This window comes from Bactrocera tryoni, chromosome 1 (genome assembly GCF_016617805.1).
Source record: "Bactrocera tryoni isolate S06 chromosome 1, CSIRO_BtryS06_freeze2, whole genome shotgun sequence".
NCBI lineage: Eukaryota > Metazoa > Arthropoda > Insecta > Diptera > Tephritidae > Bactrocera > Bactrocera tryoni.
The window spans coordinates 72,538,435-72,558,936 of NC_052499.1; the positions used below are offsets into that span (position 1 = coordinate 72,538,435).

A 20,502-nucleotide genomic window follows, 5' to 3' on the forward strand; every position below is an offset into this window, starting at 1 on the left:
ACAATCTCTCGGTCTTCATATAGTAATAAAAAAGTACCCGGAAATTTTAAATAAAATTCAAAATATTTAATTATTCGTCAAATATAAGTAAAAGTAATCCCCCCCAGATGTAATAGTACACTTATGCCAACAACCTTTCCAATCATCATTTACTTTTCTTAATCACTTTTTGGGTTGGTCTTCAGCTTCTTCAGCGAATTTTATTTCATCATGAATTGTTCTTCCACAGTTTCGTGCATTTTGGACGGATGTTCTCACGTAAACACCTCAATGCGGCCAAATAGAACTTCTTACTGACCGTCTGTCGCTTAGAAACAAATTCATAATGCACCAAACCACGAATATCATCACTTTGATTTTTAAGCGGTTTTGGTGTAGTTTTTTTGGTTCCGGCTCATTTTTTTTCTCCATTCCGATGATTGTTGACTTGTTTGCTTGTCAAACTCATAAACCTATGTCATATCGGTAGTTATAAACCTCTTCATGAATGTTTAATCGGAATTCTCAAGAACAAGCATGTCCAAAGAGAACTGTTTTCAGAACTTTTTAAAAAAATTCAGCTTTGTCACCATATCCTTCACTTTTCTAATATTTTCATCAGTTGAAGAGGTCGAAGATCGTCCAAAACGAGGCATGTCTTCAACGATCTCTCGACTGTCTTTGAGAGTTTTGTACCACTCGTAGGCTTGTGTTTTGAAAAAAACAGAATCACCGTAAGCATTTTCCAAAACGAAATTTGTAAGTAATTAAGGACAGTCCTACCAACTTAGCAAAATTATTTTTTTTTTTGAAATATCATTTATCCCAGGAATTTAATTATAACTTCCGGGTGCTTTTTTGTCCCAATGTATTTTAGCAATACAAGCATATGTATGTATGTGCTTCCTTTCATGCCATTAACGTAGCTTGGTTATGAGGTTATACTGCTGCAGGATGCGGGAATAAGTGGATTCGTCATTAAACAGCAAAACAAAAAATATTTTCCGTTGTTTGTGAATATACATATTTTCACATATACTCAGCAGACATGTATGTAGTTCAAAAAACCAATCAAGGTTAATTGCTATGATATCTTATATTTGGAACATACTAATTTAATTAAATTAAAAGGAAAAATCACAATTGTGCTTACATAACTAACTCTTTAATTTTGAAATCGAATACATTTGCATGTGTGTCTAGAGTCCTATTTCTTAACTCATTAAGCACTTCCTTACATAATCTACGGTTTCGCAAGGGCGTAGCTTAATGACCTACATTATTCTTTCGCTGCAATTTCGGTTTTGGCAATTGTCATAGTAACTGTAGCTTCATGCATGAGAATGCGACACGCATTCATATACGCAGACTTACATATAAATATATATCATTATTTGGTAATACCACATGTTGACATACATACATAACTTCACATATCATTTACAAACATATCTACATACATATATGTGTGCATATCTACTTAAATAACATTTACAAATTGGGCTAATTCAAATAATACCGCGGCCTGCTCCGGTCCGATTAATTGGCGTTGAATTTGCAGGGCGTACGCTCAGCGTGTACGCCACCGCCGTGAGCGTTGCCATTGCCAACAGCTCTGCCACAGATCGTAACGGCATCCCCGGACGCAGAAGCAGCTGCCGATGCGGCGTCGGCCTGGGCGCGGCTGGTGTAGTACATGAGTGTCATCATCTTCAGCATTTTCAGCTCCTTCTTATCCTCGGCTGCTGTGGAGCTGCTGCAGCCTTGGTTGGTAAGCGTTTGCGTCGCCGGTTGTGTGTGTGTTGGCTGGTGTGCCTTCACTTTCGCCGCCGCCGCTGCCGCGGCTGCTGTCGCTGCTACGCCTGCTGTTGCTGTTGGCAACTGCAATGGGTGCAGCGGTGGCTCCGCAGTCATATTACCCCCGTTGCTGTTGTTGTTGTGTTTGTGCGGGTAACTGTGTCGCTGCTGCTGTGTGGGCGATTGGGACTGCAGGCATGATAAGGGTGATATGGGCAGCATGTGGTGGGCCGCCACCGCCAAATTGCGTTGATTGTTGAGTGTGGCCATTAGGTGTTGCTGATGCTGCTGCAAGCGTTGCCGGCATGCTGCCTGATATTGTTGGCTGCTGATGTCTGCTGACTGGTCGGGTCTTTAAAATACTTAAGTCATTAACATTTTCTAAAAAACTTTTATGTCCTGACAATTGTTTCACACTTTCAACGTCCTTTTTCAGCTCCTCCATGTCACGCTTCAATTTGGCACGTCGGTTTTGGAACCAAGTGATTACCTAAGGCAAACGTCAAAAACCGCAGTAAAATTAGTGATTGGGTACTTGGTGGCATGTTAATTGATACGTTTTCTTACCTGTGCATTGGAGAGGCCCAAAGAAGCAGCGATCTCATCACGATCAGCTGGTGACAAGTACTTTTGATAGAGAAACCGTTTCTCTAGCTCAAAGATTTGATGATTGGTGAAGGCAGTGCGGGATTTACGTTTCTTTTTTGGATTCGGTCGTGTCGAAAAGATATTGAGCGTGGCAGGATCTGAAAATTAGTAGAAGCAGAATTAGTGATTATAGGAATATCAGTTAAAGTTATTAATCGTTATGTGTGAGCATAAATGATAACTGTTGGTATATATAAATAGGTATTACTTGTAACGAAAAATGTAAGCATTATTGTTTTCATACATTTTTGTTGAACATAACCCTTCAAAATATAGCAAACGAACATTTACGACAGCACTTCTTACATAATTAGTAAAAAATTATAAAAAAAGATCCCATTCTTTTCTTTTCTTTCATTTATTTGATTTGGAACATGGTTCCATGACCTTCACATTCTCAAAAATTTGTTTGCTATGTTTCTTCAACGAACATATTTTTACCTTGGAGTTGATTGATTTGTAGAAACTTGTTTGCAGCTTTTTTATATTATTGCAGTTATTTATATTGGAAGAGCAATTAGATTAGTCTATTATGCTCTCAAAAACCTAACCGATATCTTCTTTGCATAAGACCGCTAAACAGAACCATAAGACCAGCAGAGTGAACTTTATAATGATAATGAAGAAATTTGGCGTACAACTCGGCCCAGACAATACCAGTTACAGCTAAGTATACATTCAAAAGGCCGCTTAGAACTCTCCTATAGAAAATCAAATTGTCTTTTTTACAGTCAACAAAAAAGGTGTAACTCTCAGCTGTATTTAAAAGTTAAATCTAGCGCAGACATATGCAGCGATAACCATTTACTCTCGAATATGTTGCAACTAAAAATTGCCGCTGTAAAAAGGTGACAATTCCCAGGTCAAATAGATTTCAGATAAGCAGGCTTAAAATGGAGAAAATAGCGGATAAATAAAAGGAATACACTGAAATAAATTTTCGTTAAATCGGCTGAGGTACTTATTGGAAAAACACAAAGGCCACAAAAGAATTGGTTTTCGCAACAAATAACAAAGTACGACTAGCGACAATGGGTTGTTGACATCGCGAGTCGCACCAGAGATCTCTACATCCAACCAAAACGACTGCTTTTTTTTGTTATTCTAACCCTGTATTTAGTGACATAGAAATTTGCTTAAATTTCTAAATCAACTTCTACTTTTAAGTATCCAGGACATGTCTGCAAATGCAGTACACACGTACATAGATGATACCACAACTTCCATAATCTATGAAAAATGATAAGGCGCCTAGAATCGACGCCCCTAGGCTTCTTGAAATCAGACCCTGTAACGAATGTCTCTTTAATCGTGCCCCGCGCTCAACAATTCTGGCTATCCAGAATGCTCACACAATAGTTAGAAGATTTATTAATCTCCCAAACGAATATGACTTTAAAATGCAATAACTGAAAGGGTATAAGCGTATTGAGCTGCCTCAGTATGAATTTGGAAATGGTATGTTCATTTTCTTCATCCCAAAAAGTCATATGTTGACCTTGTAAAGTTGTGAAAAATTGAGAATATAAGGTGGGGTCTTCTTGGTCGGCTAATATCCACGATATATGTAGCTGTGGCTTCCTAAAAGCGGGTCTTGACAGAACAAAACTAATGTGTCTAAACTCAGATAACAAGAATCTATAGCATATATTTTAAGAAAATGTAGAAGATCATGAGTGTTTTGATTAACTTGGCTGAACGATAACAGTTTCAGAAAAGTCCTCTGAGCACATAAGTAACCGCATCGGAAAAGCAGAAAACAAGCATTTGCATAATCGGGACTGTGGAAGACTTTTAGCCCTCCAAGTTCTGTCAACTAAAGAATATTCTTGTTTAAGTTTTGAAGAATATACTGATAGTTCTACTCCTGGAGAAATTATATCCAACTGCAAAACAGAATAGAGAAGGTACAATGTTCTATAAGAGTACGCCAGTAGCTGTACGCCGCACATAGGTTTCTGCTAGTGCATACTGCGGCTAAAAATATAAGGAGTTGTCGCAGGACAATGACATTTGGTACATCATTGTTTTGGATTCCAATCAAGAAAAAAATTAAAAAATCAAAATCACGCCCCCTTTTTACGCCCTCCTCCCATATAAGGTGAAACTTAATTTTTGACCTACTGCACTGATTTTTGGTACATAGCATTTTTATGACATTATATATGTTGGTGTTAAATCTCAATAATATCCGCCCACTTTTACGCCCACCTCCCATACAAACTAAATTCTCATTTATCAAGTCTCTTTTAGCAACTTTTTTACATCTTCGTGACATTCTAATTTTTTTAATTTTATTTTAGTAGTAGAAAAATGTTTATGTACGGACCCGAAGACATTAATAAGTGATGCATCACATCTTCGTTAGTGGATATGCGTCCAATTCTTCTGGAATGATACATCCTATAGTTCCTGTAATCCTTGTTATATATATATTGCATACTTTTGGGCGGTAACTTGCCATTTTAGAGTATCTCATTGTTTTTTTCAAGGGGGGCAATTTGGGACAGCTGAATTTTTTTTTATCATTTAGCTGAGACTTCAGGCTTTAATTCGGTGTATGTATGTCGACAGCGGTAGACAGCGCTAAAAAGATGCACCACTTTGAATTTGAAGAACATTGAAATTTTGACGTCCAAATTATGTTGTTCCACAATATTTTTTATGCATTATTTTTTTTAATGGATTTTGATGCTGGAAATTTTTTCTTTTGATACATATTATAAATGAAAATAATAATAAAGTTGAATTTCAATAGTTGTTTTATTGTATCAATGATTTGACTTTTGAGTAAATTTTTTGCTAATTTTGATGTTTTCCACATTTACCAACTTTGGGCAGTTCTGGACAAAAAACTAATGCAGATAGAATCCTAATACTTTGGGAAAATAATGTATAGATAGTTGGTAACAAACTGTGAAATTTTCATTCAAATCAGACAACAAGCCATTTTTGAATTTCAGCCACGGAAATACCAATGTGCGCCGATGACATTGATATCATTGGCCTTAAAAACCGCGCTGTTAGTTCTGCTTTCTCCAGACTGGATTAGGCAGCGAAGCAAAAGGGGCTGGTAGTGAATGAGGGCAAGACGAAACATTTCCTGTCATCAAGCAAGCTGTCGTCGCACTCGCGACTTGGCTCTCACGTCATAACTTCGAAGTCGTAGATAATTTCGTCTATCTTGGAACCAGTATCAATACCAACAACAGCCTCGAAATCCTTCACAGAATAACTCTTGCTAACAGTTGCTACTTCTGACTGAATAGGCAATTGAGAAGTAAAGTCCTCTCTAGACTAAGAAAGAGAAAAACTCTACAAGTCACTCATCATCCCCGTCCTGCTATATGGCGCAGAGGCATGGACGATGACAATATCTGATGAGTCGACGTTACAAGTTTTCGAGAAAAGGGTTCTGCGAAAGATTTATAGTCCTTTGCGCATTGGCAACGGCGAATACCACAGTCAATGGAACAATGAGCTGTACGGGATACACGACGACATTGGCATAGTTCAGCGAATTATGAGACAGCGGTTAGGCTGGCTAGGTTATGTCGTGCGAATAGAACACACTCCAGCTCTGAGAGTATTCGACGCAGTACTATTGGGGGGAAGTAGAGGAAGACCTCCACTCCGTTGGAAAAACCAGGTAGAGAAGAACGTGGCTACACATGGATTTTTCAATTGGCGCCAAACAGACATGAACGCTGTTGTAAACTAGGCTGTAACCGCGTAAGCGGTGTCTACGCCAATAAAGAAGAAGATACTACAAAAATATACATTTTAAGATTTAATTTAAGAATATTTCGTCATTTATGTGTACACATTCGTACATTTTCCACTTTCGTAGACTTCATTGATCTTAACATGTATATTCGATGTTTCGCGGCTTTAGGCGGTTTAATTATGTTTTTACAACTTGATTGCGTGAAAGATCAAAAAGATCATTCGCACTTCGTCGATTCATTAATGAATATGTAAATACATAAGTATGGATATATTCGTCTGCAACTTGATTAAAGCTCATACACGAATAATATTCATATGTACATGCACACCTTACCTCACTTCTTACCCAGCTGCCATGCGTCACAGCGAGTGATTCACAAAAACAAAGCGAGAGCGCTGTTAATTCACAGATGAAAGCATTTAATTGTTTCCCGAGAGATTTAGTGCCATCATTTAACAGCAAAGGATAAACATTTCTATGAAAATCAATTAAAAGCAGCTACCATAATTTGATCAAGCAATGCCAACGAGAACAACAAAAGCAGCAACAACTAAGCGATCAATAATAAAATCAAGATGAATGATTTTTATTGCTTTTAAGTGTGATTATAATTATTGCACGGTTCCAGGTTACGCCTCACGCTACTTTAAGGTCTTTCAGACCTAACTATATGCGTTTACATACACATACATATATACAATTATTTATATAGTCACAGCTTTTTTTTAGGGTGGTAGGGGTTGTATCTATGTGCATATGTATGGTTATAGGCGCGTATCGGCGTTAGTTTATAACAGCTCTTCTAGTTTTTAATGCGATTTTTATTACCATCTTGTTGTTTTTAGTGTTTACGATTCGATCTTTCGATTTCGAATTTGTTTCGCTACTTTTGTTGTGTAATTTTATTTGTTTATGGCGTGTTTGCCGGTGATTTTCACTGTTGATTGATGTTTGGCGGCGGAAATTGACTCAATCGTCTTTATTTCGCTGTTTATTCATCTTTTTATGAAATACTCTACCCTTGTTTTTACAAGTAAAGGAGTATCGTAAATATATTAGTGGGCATTGTGAGCTTTGTTGAAATTAAACGTTTTTTGAAGTGCTGTCTAAAAGTGGTGAAAATTTCATATAAATATATAAATGCGTGTATAAATATTGAAAGAGAAAGATCAAAGAATGCTAAAGGAAAATCAAGAATTTCACAATTTTTCGAATTCTTCATGCATAAATTTTTTAAGAAAAAGTAAGTGAATTGTAGAGCACATATTTTTTTAAAGTTTTGATGATTTTGGTCTACTTTTAAATTTATCATAGCATTCCTCTGCGTTAATGGATTAGATCAAGGAGGAAATAAATAAAATATACATTTGTCCAGTGTTATACATTTTTTTTTCATCTTGGAATAACTTCATTTTTTTCGGTCGGTTTTTATGGCAGCTACATATGTATGTGCTATAGTGATCCGATTTGAACAATTTCTTCGGAAATTGTACCGTTGCTTTGAAAAATAATCCACATAAAATTTTGTGAAGGTATTCCGTGAATTAAAAAAAATACAACAACTTGATTTTGATTATTTAACGGGTGATCCAAGTAGTACTTTTTTCAATAGCCTCTTTTTGACAGAGCGCACGTGAGTCATGTAAAGCTGTCATGTTATTTTTGTTCACTATTGTTTGGCATTTCATCATGGAAAAATTACGCCTGAACAACGTTTATAAATCGTTCTAATTTATTACGAAAACTCACGTTCTGTAAAGAATGTGTTTCGCGCATTTCGCTCAATTTATGGTCAACATAATCGGCATACTAGCGTACTGTTCACAACACCATCACCCATCTTTAGAGCCTGCATTCATTATGGCGTCATTGCTTCGCTTTATGGGTTTTAGAAAAGTTTCAAGGAGATCTGACGTTTTCGAGCTAAATTTTGTTCAGCGATGAGGCCCATTCCTGCCTCAATGAGTGTGTAAATAAGAAAAATTACCGCATTTGGGACGAAGAACAACCTGAAGAGGTTCAAGAGCTGCTTTTTCATATATATAAAACCCAAAGGTTTGGTGTGGTTAGTGAGCCAGTGGAGTCATCGGTTAAAATTTTTTCAAAAATGATGCCGGTGAGAATGTAACCGTTAATGGCAACCGTTATCGCGCCATGATAAGCGACTATTTAATGTCTCAAATTGAAGCTCTTGATCTCGTCGACCTTTGGTTTCCACAAAACGGCGCCACCTCCCACACATCGCATCAATCAATGGATTTATTGAGAGCACACTTCGGTGAGAAGTGTAATTTCTACAAAAAACGTGTGATATCACACCGTTAGACTTTTTCTTGTGGGGATATGTAAAGTCTAAAGCCTATGCGGACAATCCCGCTTCAATTCAGGCCTTGGAGCAAAACATCACGCGTGTCATTCGCCAGTTACCAGTCGAAATGCTCGAACGAGTGATCGAAAATAGGACTCAACGGATGGACCATTTGAGATATAACCACGTCCAACATTTGAAAGAGATAATCTTCAAATACTAAATGCCAAAGAATGTTTTGTCGAATGATAATACACATTCCTCATTAAATTTCAAGTTCTATGTTATTTCTTTTAAAAAGTAGGGAAACTCGAAAGGGATCACCCTTTTTAATAACTTAATTTTGATTGTTTAGTTTGTATGGCAGCAAAATGTGCAAAGTTCCAGAACGATGGCTTAAAACCTGTGGGACTAGTTCGCGTATACACATACACAGTCAGATAGAGTGACTTCGATGTAGCCAAAGTTTTTGAGTTTTAAACTAAAAATGTTTTTATGGAAAGTAATTTTTTTAAATTTTTTATAAATATTCCAAAATATGCAATAAATTAGGAATGGAAATATGTATACATAGATATTTTTCTGTACATTTGCATATATTCAATAAATTTTCTCCGTTTTATTTGCAATAAATTGTTTAATAAGAACATGCATCCGGTGTCAATTAAGATTTTTTGCTGTCAAATAAATTTTATGGAATTTTCATTTTGTTTTACCAGGCGGAACACTTCAAACGATGTCCTTTTTAGCACAAATGAATTGGAGCAAAGTCATTTACTCACATCATAATTACGCTCTTTGTAAGCACTCAAAGAAACTCACATGTGTATATACTTGTACATATTTTGGTATTTATTATATGTTATTATGTGTGTGCTTCGGCCGCTGTAGACAGCTGCTCGCTTTCCTTGGCGGCCGATATTTCATAAAGTCAAAACAGTGGGAAAAGGGGCGTTGCCTACCATTTTGACTTACATAAATGCGGTTATTTGCTCAATTACTGTTTATATGCAGCAAAAAACGAACATCACTTACACTAACACACATGCTAACGCGCATATATAGCGAGTGTATATACGTATGTATGTATGTTTGTTGAACAAATTGACGCCCCTTTCTTATTTGTTTTTCGGTTTTGCACTACTTAGGTGTTGAAACCAACGCGAAAGGACGACCTTTCCATCCACAAACGACGAAATGGCGACACGCGGTACGAGCAGATGCCAGTAATTTTTCGTGTGTACCTTTTTTGCTTTCGTTTTCGCTAGCATTTGCTGTTGTGCGTGGTGTTGTCGCTTTAACTATTGAGTTAGCAGACAAAGCGCTCACTTCAGCAGAGAATTTATATTAGAAAGACAATAAGAATGTCGGGGGCAATATGTCCTCCCCTAAAGCCACTGGCGACAAATGCAATAAATAGAGAGCAATAAAAAAATTGCCTGGTTTCTCACCTATTTATATTCTCATGAGATTATTTTTCCTGCGGAGTATTCAGGAAAAATATAAATAGTTACATAAAAGGCAGTAAAATAAAATATTTATAAATATGTACATATAACTGTGTGTAAATAATTGCTAATTGAGCTAAACACATGTCACATAGTCGTATGCACTTAGAAATATATTGGAAAATGCCAATTAGCAACTTATTGCATCGTTTAAAAATTAAACTAAAACCAATTAGCCAATTATAAAGTGATTTTATCGCTAGCTAGTTAATATTGATCGTTTAATTAGCAACCAAATTAGTCACTTAGCACTCGTTAGGGACTGGTGTAAAGTAATGTGTTTACACCCTTTGCAATTATTCTGCCTCGAGGGGGTTAGAACTATCTAGGATATTAAAAATATCGAAATTCTTACTCTTTGGTTGTAAGCACGGCGTTTTTAATTTTAATTCAGACACCACGAGTTCCTAGAATTACTGAGGCTCCCTTAAAAAAAATACGAAGATTTGTCCAATAGTGTAATATTCTGAAAGTGAAAAACTCAATTCCTTTTTCCTTACTCCCAGAATACATTGTCAAAGTTAGTCTTTTCGTAGCCATGTAGACTGATCTAAACCATCAATTTTGACTATCTTGCAGCTTTTATTGTCTTATTTTGTTCTATAGCTTCTGTAGAATATTGCCTTAGACTTCTTCTTTTCCCTTATCCAATACTTAGTTTATGGTCTAGATAAAACATGTATTTTTTTGCTTCATATGATCCTGATATAAGTTCTGCTGCCAAAGCGGAGGCACTTTTTCCCAGGGGCTGCCGGAAATGAACAAAATCCTTGTAAAATGTGTAGGTTTGATTAGGCTAGATGGCTGATTAAAGATCGCACGTGGACTACTATATATAACCCCCTGTGAACTCATGGAAAAGAAGAATTGCTATGTTCGAATTTATATATTATAAAATTTTCACAGTCGCTTAATTTTCACTTCCGCAAGTTCGGTGGAATGTTTGAAGGTATGCGCTCCCAAGTGTCTAAGACTTGACCTCCCAAACGCGGTACAGAAAGGAAGGAGTTGTGGAGAAGGAGTTTTTTCCACCTCATCTGTTCCATATAGTTTCTGCAGATAAAGTCTGGTAAGATTCCCAATCTAACAGGGTGAACGCCAACAGGGCAATAGCCTTTTAAAAACTCCAAAACTAGGGAGTGGTGGTCCAGCGCTCGTCAGCTTCCGCGTATCTAGTAGTAGAATACAACAGCTCAGTGCCCCTCTCGTCCAACGGCTTCTTACTACTCATAACACCCTCGTCTGTATATGGGCGGTGAAGGAGCCGGTAGAGCTCGATTTGTCGACTCCATGATCTAAGTGATCCGATTCGAAGTCAAAGTGTATGAGAATATCCGAGTGTTCAAATACGTGTTCTTTTAAGAACCCAGATTCTCTGAGTCTGACAGCAACTTTCGCAGCCACACACCTTCGGGGCACTATGTGCAAGATGACGTTAAATTGGATAGGACCTTAGTGAACCACACATTATGATTATTTTATGATAGTTTTTATTATTATATTTTGAATTATTACGAGGCGGTATTTGGTTGAGCAAAATTTTAGTGATTTCATTTCTTCTTGATTTATTGGGCTTACGTTTTCTTCGCAAGAACGTTTCGATATGTGAAATATTGTAAGAAGTTCCTTTTCAACCGCTTCGAATTCATTGTTTTAGGACTTTCGACATTTAAATGAACCAGATTTTTCCAATCAGTGTCATACAAGGTCTATTACTTTACATTTTGCTTATTTACATACCCACAAAGTTAGGGGTTAATATCAAAAACACGTGTTTATTTCGACAGTTTATCAGCTAATTCTCTAGAAAATTCTATATTTCCAAAACTCAACAATCATATACATATATTAAAGAAGGTTATTTGTAAAATTTAGAAGTTTCTCGTAGTATTTTTTCTATTTTCTTCGAAAATTCTCATATCAAACGAAACTTTCGGACAATCTTTCGTATTAGGTTCACTAGCCTTTGAAAACGATGTAGAGTGAAAAAATTCATAGCAGAAAACGGAATATAAAATAGCAAAACTTAAGTGAAAAATAGTTTATGGGCCTTTGGGATGCTTAATTTTTTAAAGATTAAAAACATTTTATCTCAATTTCATGCCCAGCAAGGAATTTTTAGGGAAAAATTTTAAATGGCAAAGTAATGGTGGTAATTAAAAGATCTACAACTTTTATATTACGGAGTTACATGGGTTTCCTCGGGTAAAAACAGGATTTTTTTAACAATTTTTTTCTCGTATAAGAATTGAAATATTTTATTAATATTTTATTGTTACAAATATACACTATTAAACAAAGAAATTCTTAAATTTTTGGCAAAAACTATTTTAAACTCGGCCATTGCGACGCCATTTCCGGTGACTCCTCGAAAAAAACATGCGCCCGCGTTGGCAGAATAACTCCTTACGGGATCATCTAAAGTGAAAAAATAAGTGTTTTAGTTAGAACCTTAACTTGGAACTTGGACAAAGAAAAAGGTCGGTTGAGTACCGACTTCTAAAACACAGTTTCGAGAAAAACTTATTTAAAGACGGCGCGGGGCACTTAGCCCAGCTAGCCTCAAGCGCAAAAGTTCTCAAGGCTGTGCCTCCGAATCTATTACTCAAATCAACTTGAAAATTTAGGACGATGTTCTTGAGGTGTTTTAGAGTTAAATAAGAAAAATTAAATATTTTGAAACCCATAAACCCATATAGCCCATGCAACCTATTAATACCTCTTTCACATAACCTCAAACTTTAAGTGAAAATTTCAAATAACAATTTAAAATCTTTCGTTCAATTTTGTTTTTTTTATATTTCTTTTCCAATAGGCTTTTCGTATTTTGCTCTAAAAAATTAAACTAGTTAACAGTAATTATGCGATTGTTATGCTAGTGGTTGTTTTTTGTTAACTTTGGGTTGCTATAACCGAAAATGATAGTAAAAATTCCCTAACACGTAGAAATTTTTTGTGTTGTAATCAATCAGAGACACCTCAAATACAGCTAGAGATCTCTTAGCACATCAGTCGCTTCAGATTTGTTGAGTAGTGTTATCGTCCTTGATCTCTAATCTATGTATGTTGCACGTATGCATGTGTGTGTATAGGTGTATATAAAGTGAAATTTGTTAATTAATTTGAGTGCCGCTTGCATTACTCATCAACTATACAAGATGCTTGTTAATTAAGTTATTTCATGCTTACATGTAATAATTAAACGAAGCATAAATTAAATATAACTATATTTGTATTTGTATATTATATTCTCCATTAAAGTAGTTTGCATGTCAAGAAAAGTACTACTCAGACACTTTTGCACATTAGGGTGGGCCAAAAAAAAATTTGTAACTTTTTACTTAAATACCGCCAAAAAGTTGAGGAAATTACGAAAAATTTATGGTTAAGCTATTAAGACTATAATTTTGTTGTCTTTTGGGACGATATTTTTCGCTATCTAAGAAAAAATTATTATTTTTTGATACACCCTTTTGATACAAACTCGAAAGTTATGCACAACAGTTATTTTTTTCTAACGCAAGCGGCGCCATGTATTTCATAACCTAGAAGCCTCGTCAACCAGCAAGCGGAAATTAAGGTCACTTGAAATGCCAGCCAAAATGTGTTTTGCACCAAAGACTTGCCTCTTCTTCTATATTTTTCATATATTTCATATTTTATTTAGTGTCCAGCAAGCTATTTCCAACCAGCTGGCTGGCTAATCGACTGACTACGTGCCAACATAATAAACAATGAGCAATCATATTTAGGCGGAAAAACGCGAAAGCAACTCAAATAGGTACAATATTAACAAATAATGTCATCAGCATAACTAATCATTATGACAGGGACACAGTGACATTTACTTGTGGTACTTAACCGTCAAACATACACACGTCTGCTTATAGGCGCAAAAAGCCAAGGTGCATTGGGAGGTGTTGCCACTGAGCTGGCTCCGGTGGCAGCAACGGGGCGGCGAGCTAAGCAGCACGCGCTGCACGAAACGCGTAGCAAAAACACGCTCAACACGAATGGTGGACGCATCAAACACGCTGACTATGAGCTGCTTACAGCTCGATACATTAGTATGTGTATGTGTGTGTGCATGTGCGGGTAGTCGTATTATTAAAATGAGGCGTAACAATATACGCAACGCGTCTCATAGTTTGGCTAAGCAGAAGCTCAAGTAAAACCTATGAAAAGCGCACACAATGGCCAGGATAAAGCTAATAGCTGCTTGAATGGCAGATGAATGGCTGGCGGTGGCGGCACTAACCATTGCTGTTGTTATTGTAGTTTCTGTAACTGGCAATAGCTATGGCGTGCGCGCAGTTGTCACGGAATGTTGACGATGTCATTTGTTTGTATAAGGACAATGCCGCCCTTGCTCACCGCGCAGGTGAGAAGAAGAAGAAGCAGCAGTAACAGCGGAGGGCGCAGAAGAAAGGCGCGGCCGCGGCTACGGCACACGCACATAAAACAAGCATATAGCACAAATATTGTGTTGGCTGCGAATCGACTATTGTGCGGCATTGCTAGCCCTTGGGAGCGCAGTGCCGGGGTGGACATTGAATGGACAGCTTTTTAGTGGAATTGAAAATGAGCGCGAGTTATGCGAACGGCAGCGTCACTAATTGAGACACGAATGTTGGAATGATGATGGATTACATCGTTAAGGATTACTTGAATTATGCTGTTTGTTTTCCTTGGGCCGAGTTATGGGCTTCATTGTCGCCGCCGCTTGCCAGCAATGAAAGGTTGCGCGCTTTCTCGTTTTTTCGGTTTTTTATTTAATTTTCTTATTTCATTATTTCAGTGCACAAAAGAATATAGATTAGATTTTACTGGACAGTAGATTTTAACGAGTTTTGCTTTGTAAAAATGGTGTTTGCGAGAGTGTCTTGCATTATGGCGATAATAGTGGAAGATGCGTCTATTTAACGAAATGTGAAGTAAGTGCACGTATTTTCCAAAACATGTGTAGGCTTCTATAAAAGCTAATAAGTATGCATAATTTCACAGGACACCTGATTTGCATATTTCATTGTGTATCTGTCATGCAGAAACTCCCTCGAATTTTATGTAGACAACAAGTAGTCTCTGACTACCTCGGCCATTTTAGAGCGCTTTTAAATGGCTTACCATTAACTGCCATTTTTACACTGAAACCCTTAAGGCATTGATCTCTGCAAAATATAGTCCAAATGTATGAAGGTTTAGGTAAAGAGAAGTCACGTCTGCTTCGTCTTCCATATTGTTTTCATATTATTTATTTATGTTTAATTGAATTATGAAGATAATATAATACGACCTGCAGAACTAAATAGACACAGTACGGAATTTCGCCAGTCATCAAGCTAAGAGACATCGGATTCGCGACTTAGCACCTCACTGTTGATAGTCATGACTTTGAAGTCGTAGATAATTTCATATAACTTGGAACCTGCTAACAACAATATATGTAAGCCTTGAAATCCAACGCAGATTCACGAATCACGGTGCTATTTTTTACTGATAGACAATTGAAAAGTAATGTCCTCTCTCGACGAATACAGAGCAGACTTCACAAGTCCCTCACCCTTTCTGTTCTGCTATATGGCGCAGAGGCCCGAACAATGATAACAGCTGATAAGTCGGCTTTGGGAGCCTTTCGAGAGGAAGGAACGCCGAGTTGTGCGATATATCTGGCGATATTAATATGGTACAGTGATTCAAAAAACAAAAAAATACTCCAGATTTGATTTGATTATTCAATTCAGTTCCCGCCAGGGAAGCAGAGGAAAATGAAGACAAGTACTCTGTTTCGGATATTACTCACTGTTGTTTACGTGGCTATAACCGCATAAACGGTATCTATGCAAGTAAAAGGTATTTAACCCTTTGTAGGCAGTTAATGTAGATCACACCTTGTGACTCCCCGCATTTTGACGGATAAGACATTATTTGCCATATTCGATACAATTTCGCCAGTTAATCAACTATTTCGACTGCTACTCGGTCTTTGGTATGTGCCAGCCTATCCATGCTTCGTCGATGGTACCGAATCCATGCAGAAACTCCTTTGGAATTTGCTTAAACAGTTTCACACACTGCTGTAAATGGTCCCGAAGAGAGTAAATGTGACGTCAATTTCTACTACAGCTTTCTCATGCCCCATCTAAATGCAGAATAAGATCATTTAAGATGACTACTAAACCATATCGTGAACCGTCAACAAGCGTTTTGCCAGCAAGAGATTGTCGGAAATCACTGAGGTAGCCGTTTTCGGTAAATGTTGGAGTGGTTTATAAAAAAATCGAATTGCGGTCAGCATCCAAAAATTTTGTGATTTCAATCGAATCACCAAACGTATTGCTCCTTTTTTAATTTTTTATAAAATTCGCGTAAAAGACCTGTTGGTTCCGAGAATGTACTACATGATAGCAAATTCTCTAGCGATTTTGGAACTATCGGTCACATTCGGAACACCTTCGTGAGGAACTCGTACTCATGGATTTTCGGTGTGTTTAAATCAAATCCCTATTTTTAATGGGAACACTCATATTAACACTCATATTTCGCCAGCAAATCATGGCTGCTGAAACTCCAATACATTGAAAGAATGAGGCGAGTACTAATATACTATATATACTTGTATATGTACACTATACAACGCTTAAGATTAATGTCTAAAAAAAGATGTACACAAGAGTTTCGGTTAGAAATGTCAATTAGACTTTAAGAAACTCAAAGAAATGTTAATTAAACAGTTATCTCGGGTACAGCTGTTGGGTAGTTAACTGGTGATTTAACCAGCTAGTTAACTGGTGACTTAACCGATAGATGACTTGCAGGGTCATATTTCGTATTGTATTTATTTTGGTTCCCTATTTGAATTGATCATCGGTTATGTCGTCTGAATCATGTAATTTTTTCAACTAGTCGGAAAATCAAGGCAAAATCAAAATTGCTCTCTAAAATTCAACATTAAGAAACTTGTAAATTGGGGCTCGTTCTAGATTTGATAGCCAACAAGCGATCAAAATATCGGCCTCTATATCCCTTATATTCATTAATATTTTTTTACAGCCAATACAAATGCAATTACTTATAAATTGATTATTTCCACATTTGTAAAAGTCAATTACTAGAAATTTATTGCAATTTTATGCAGATCGTGCTCGACATTACTCATATATATCAAATAGATTATGTATGTACTTAATACTGGTTCTCAAGACCACTACCTACTCGATGTATACATTTGGTTTCCTATTACGTTCTATTACAAACTTGCTTCATTTATTAATTCATATTTTATTTATTTCGCTTTGTTACCTCGGTCAATTGTACTTGTGTACGGTTCACACCCGTCAATGTACACGAAGGTCCGATTTGTGCGCTTAAATACTGGACTCGTAGAGTTCATGTCCAGCGCCAATTTGTTTGTAATTAATTAAATACCCTGAGTTATGCTCAAACGGTGCATAAATTAATTAAAATCAGAACGAAAACGTCCAGTGTCGTGTTGAAAACCCATTTAAGTCACATCGAAAACAAGTCGGATTAGCAATAATTTGTGTATTTATTATAATTTACAACTTACAAATGTAAAAAATGTAGCAACACAAACATATAAATGCGAATATTTTCATGAGCTTATGCCGTTGTGCTGAGAATTAAAGTGAGAGGCGTTCAACAAAATTGAATTCAGACAAAATTAATTATTTGCATTTATATTGAGATATGTAAATGAACAGATTTGCTAACCGATTTGTAAACGGATATTATTAATATTTATTTTTAACGCTTAGAAAATGGCTGATATTGGATTCGGAGTTCCAAAGAATTAGTTTTATTTTTAGAAAAATGAAAACTTTAATATTCGATGGATAAATGCTCCAGAAACGTTTAGTATACTACTATGAGCAAAAAATAGTAAGCCTTTGTTCATAATTTTAAAATTCTTAACTTATTTTTCAAAATCTTTGTCGCCCACCTCAGAATAAACCCCCATGACCCCAATACATTTGTGCCAACGTTTTTTCTAATCCTCGAAATAGTTGTTAAAGTTAATTTCCGGGATAGGCTTCAAAGCGCGTAGCGATTTTCGTTTCGTTTTTCTTCAGTTGACTCAAAACGGTTACCCCTGAGCGGTCTTTTGAGTTCGCTGAATAGCCAGAAGTCACACGGAGCTAAATCAGGCGAATACGGTCGTTGCGGCACGATATTGATTCAAAATTTAACGAAAAACTCAAGAAGAATCAATGCAGTATGCGACCGTGCATTATCGTGGTGCAAAAACCTAGAGTTGTCGGTACATATTTTCGGCCTCTTTTTACGAATAGCTTCGCGCAAACAACGCACACTCAAATAACATTGATTTTTGAACTGATTTGACGTGGTTTTTTCAGCTTCGGCTCACTTTTGCCACGATATTCGACCGATTTATCGTCCGTTTCCGGGTCATAAACATAGATTCAAGACTCATCGCCAGTAATAATACGTTTTGTAACATCTTGGTAGTCGGAAAGCACTGTTTGAAAGAAGATAACGCGTCACTGTTTTTCGAAAAAATTTTGTGATTTTTATTTGGCTTTAACTTTTCTTAGGTCCAAATGATCTTTCAAAATGGTTTTCAGTGATACTTCCGATATTCCAACTATGAGAGTAAGATCTCTGACAATTAATCGAATCGTCGAATCTTAATCACCAATTCCTTTGTTTTATTGATCTGTTGCTCATCAGTTGATCCGTCCTGGACGTGGTTTGTCGTCAACACGTTCTCGACACTCTATTTGAATGGGTTGCTCCAATCAAAAATATTTGCTCGCGACAAACAAGTATCACCGAAAGCCTTTTCCAACAATCTGAACATTTCATCACCAGAAATTTGATTCCGCACACAAAATTTAATAGAACTTCCTAGTTGAATAATTTCACTCACCGTGAAAATCGCAGACGCACTTTATGTACTTTAGAAAGACAAGTGTATACTAAACACTAAAACATTCATGATTATTTTGATGTGACATTTGGCAGATACTGACAGTCATCCCAACATAAAAAAATATTTTTGTGAATGTGTTTTCGAGCGAAATTTAAACCAAAAGTTGTTACTATTTTTTGTCCACAGTGGTAAGTCTCGAAAAACAAAGAAAACATTCATCTTACTATCAAGTTTTTATACCTCAAGTTTCTTTTTATCTAAATGGTTCCAAACGATTTTTTATACAAAGTTTAGCTTGTTTTTAGATTTTCTAGGATGCTTAAAATCCAATTTTCTTAAATAGTTAGCAAACTTTTTTCACCATAATTCCGCTTATTTATTAATAGTTGAACCGAACTTGGTGCTCTCTAAAATTGACATACATATGTATGTTTGGTATGGACATAGTTATGCAGGTCATATGTGTAAGTTGGTACACTTAGCCTAAATAACCTAATCTCTGTTTTTTTTTTTTGGTTTTTTGATTACAAAGTAATTTGTTGACTACCTTCAGCATTGCGGTTAATACATATGGTTGATGGTTAGATGGCTTTCCAGAAAACCAACCAATTAACCACAATTAATTAAAAGATGCTTATCTGCGCTTATTTCATTCCTCATCGCAATTGTTTGGAGCAACGCTTGCTGTTGCAGCAACTCCACTGGATACTTAGTATTATCCCATCTAAGTCGCCTCGGGCGACAGCACTCTCACAGCTTAGCTACTGCCCTGGAAAACTCAATCAAAAGCCATTAAACCGTCAGCTTAACTGAGGAAGCTGCAACTGCCTTTGTGAAAGCGTGTGTATGTGTGTGCTGTGTGCTGGAAGAAACCCGAGTGAGACTCTTTATAATTTTGGCTTCCTATTAGATAAGCGTTAATCGCCAGTTTGACGGAACGATACGCTAAGGTGCCGCCACAACGCTACACACTTACCTACATATGCTTGCATCTATGTATCTATTATGTGTATGTGTATGTATGAGTTGTTAAGCTGCTGCTCAAGAAGAATGGTGGAAATCAATTATGTTAATTAAGTGAAATGCTGAGTGCTGTCATTCAGAGACAATAGAGACACACTCAATTAAAAGTGCCACCGGTCAACGTCTTTGAAGCCTTTGCTTTACAATTGTTGTTGGTGAACGAGATTTTGGATTTTACAAAAGTGTTTTTATTCACCAACTTGGAGAGCTGTGAAGAAGGTTAACTCTATTTCAAGTGACTTTAATGGATAAGACTGTTGAAGGTGGGAAAATAAGTAGCAAATTGCTTAAGTGGGGTTTATCTCTTCAGATTGATAGAGTTGTGATTTGGTTCAAATTGGTTTTATTTGAGAAGATGTTAATATCATGAGTGTATGGGTGGATATACATATGTATGTACTTAGTTAGTTTAGAATATTTCTGGTAAACTGCATTACACAGGCTAATAGAATCTGAAAAATTTTCGTCAAGGTATTGTATTATTTGTATTATTTTTTTGTACTTATGTTGATTCGAAGTTATTTTGGACTAAACAGTGTATATAACTTCTAATCAAATTTCAAAAAACCACATTTTCACCTATTTGAATATAAATCTT

At 36.5% G+C, this 20,502-nt stretch overlaps 1 protein-coding gene across 1 annotated transcript in view; it reads right to left on the reverse strand.

The window, feature by feature from the left end:
* Nucleotides 1-1,055: 1,055 nt before the first annotated feature.
* LOC120766671 (segmentation polarity homeobox protein engrailed-like) overlaps nucleotides 1,056-20,502 on the reverse strand; it is a 71,624-nt gene continuing 52,177 nt past the window's right edge. The window contains exons 2-4 of the mRNA XM_040092310.1: nucleotides 2,344-2,522; nucleotides 2,181-2,266; nucleotides 1,056-2,128 (exon numbers count right to left, since the gene is read on the reverse strand). Coding sequence (XP_039948244.1) covers nucleotides 1,519-2,128; nucleotides 2,181-2,266; nucleotides 2,344-2,522 — 875 coding nt within the window. The 3' untranslated portion in view covers nucleotides 1,056-1,518. The remainder of the gene's footprint in view (nucleotides 2,129-2,180; nucleotides 2,267-2,343; nucleotides 2,523-20,502) is intronic.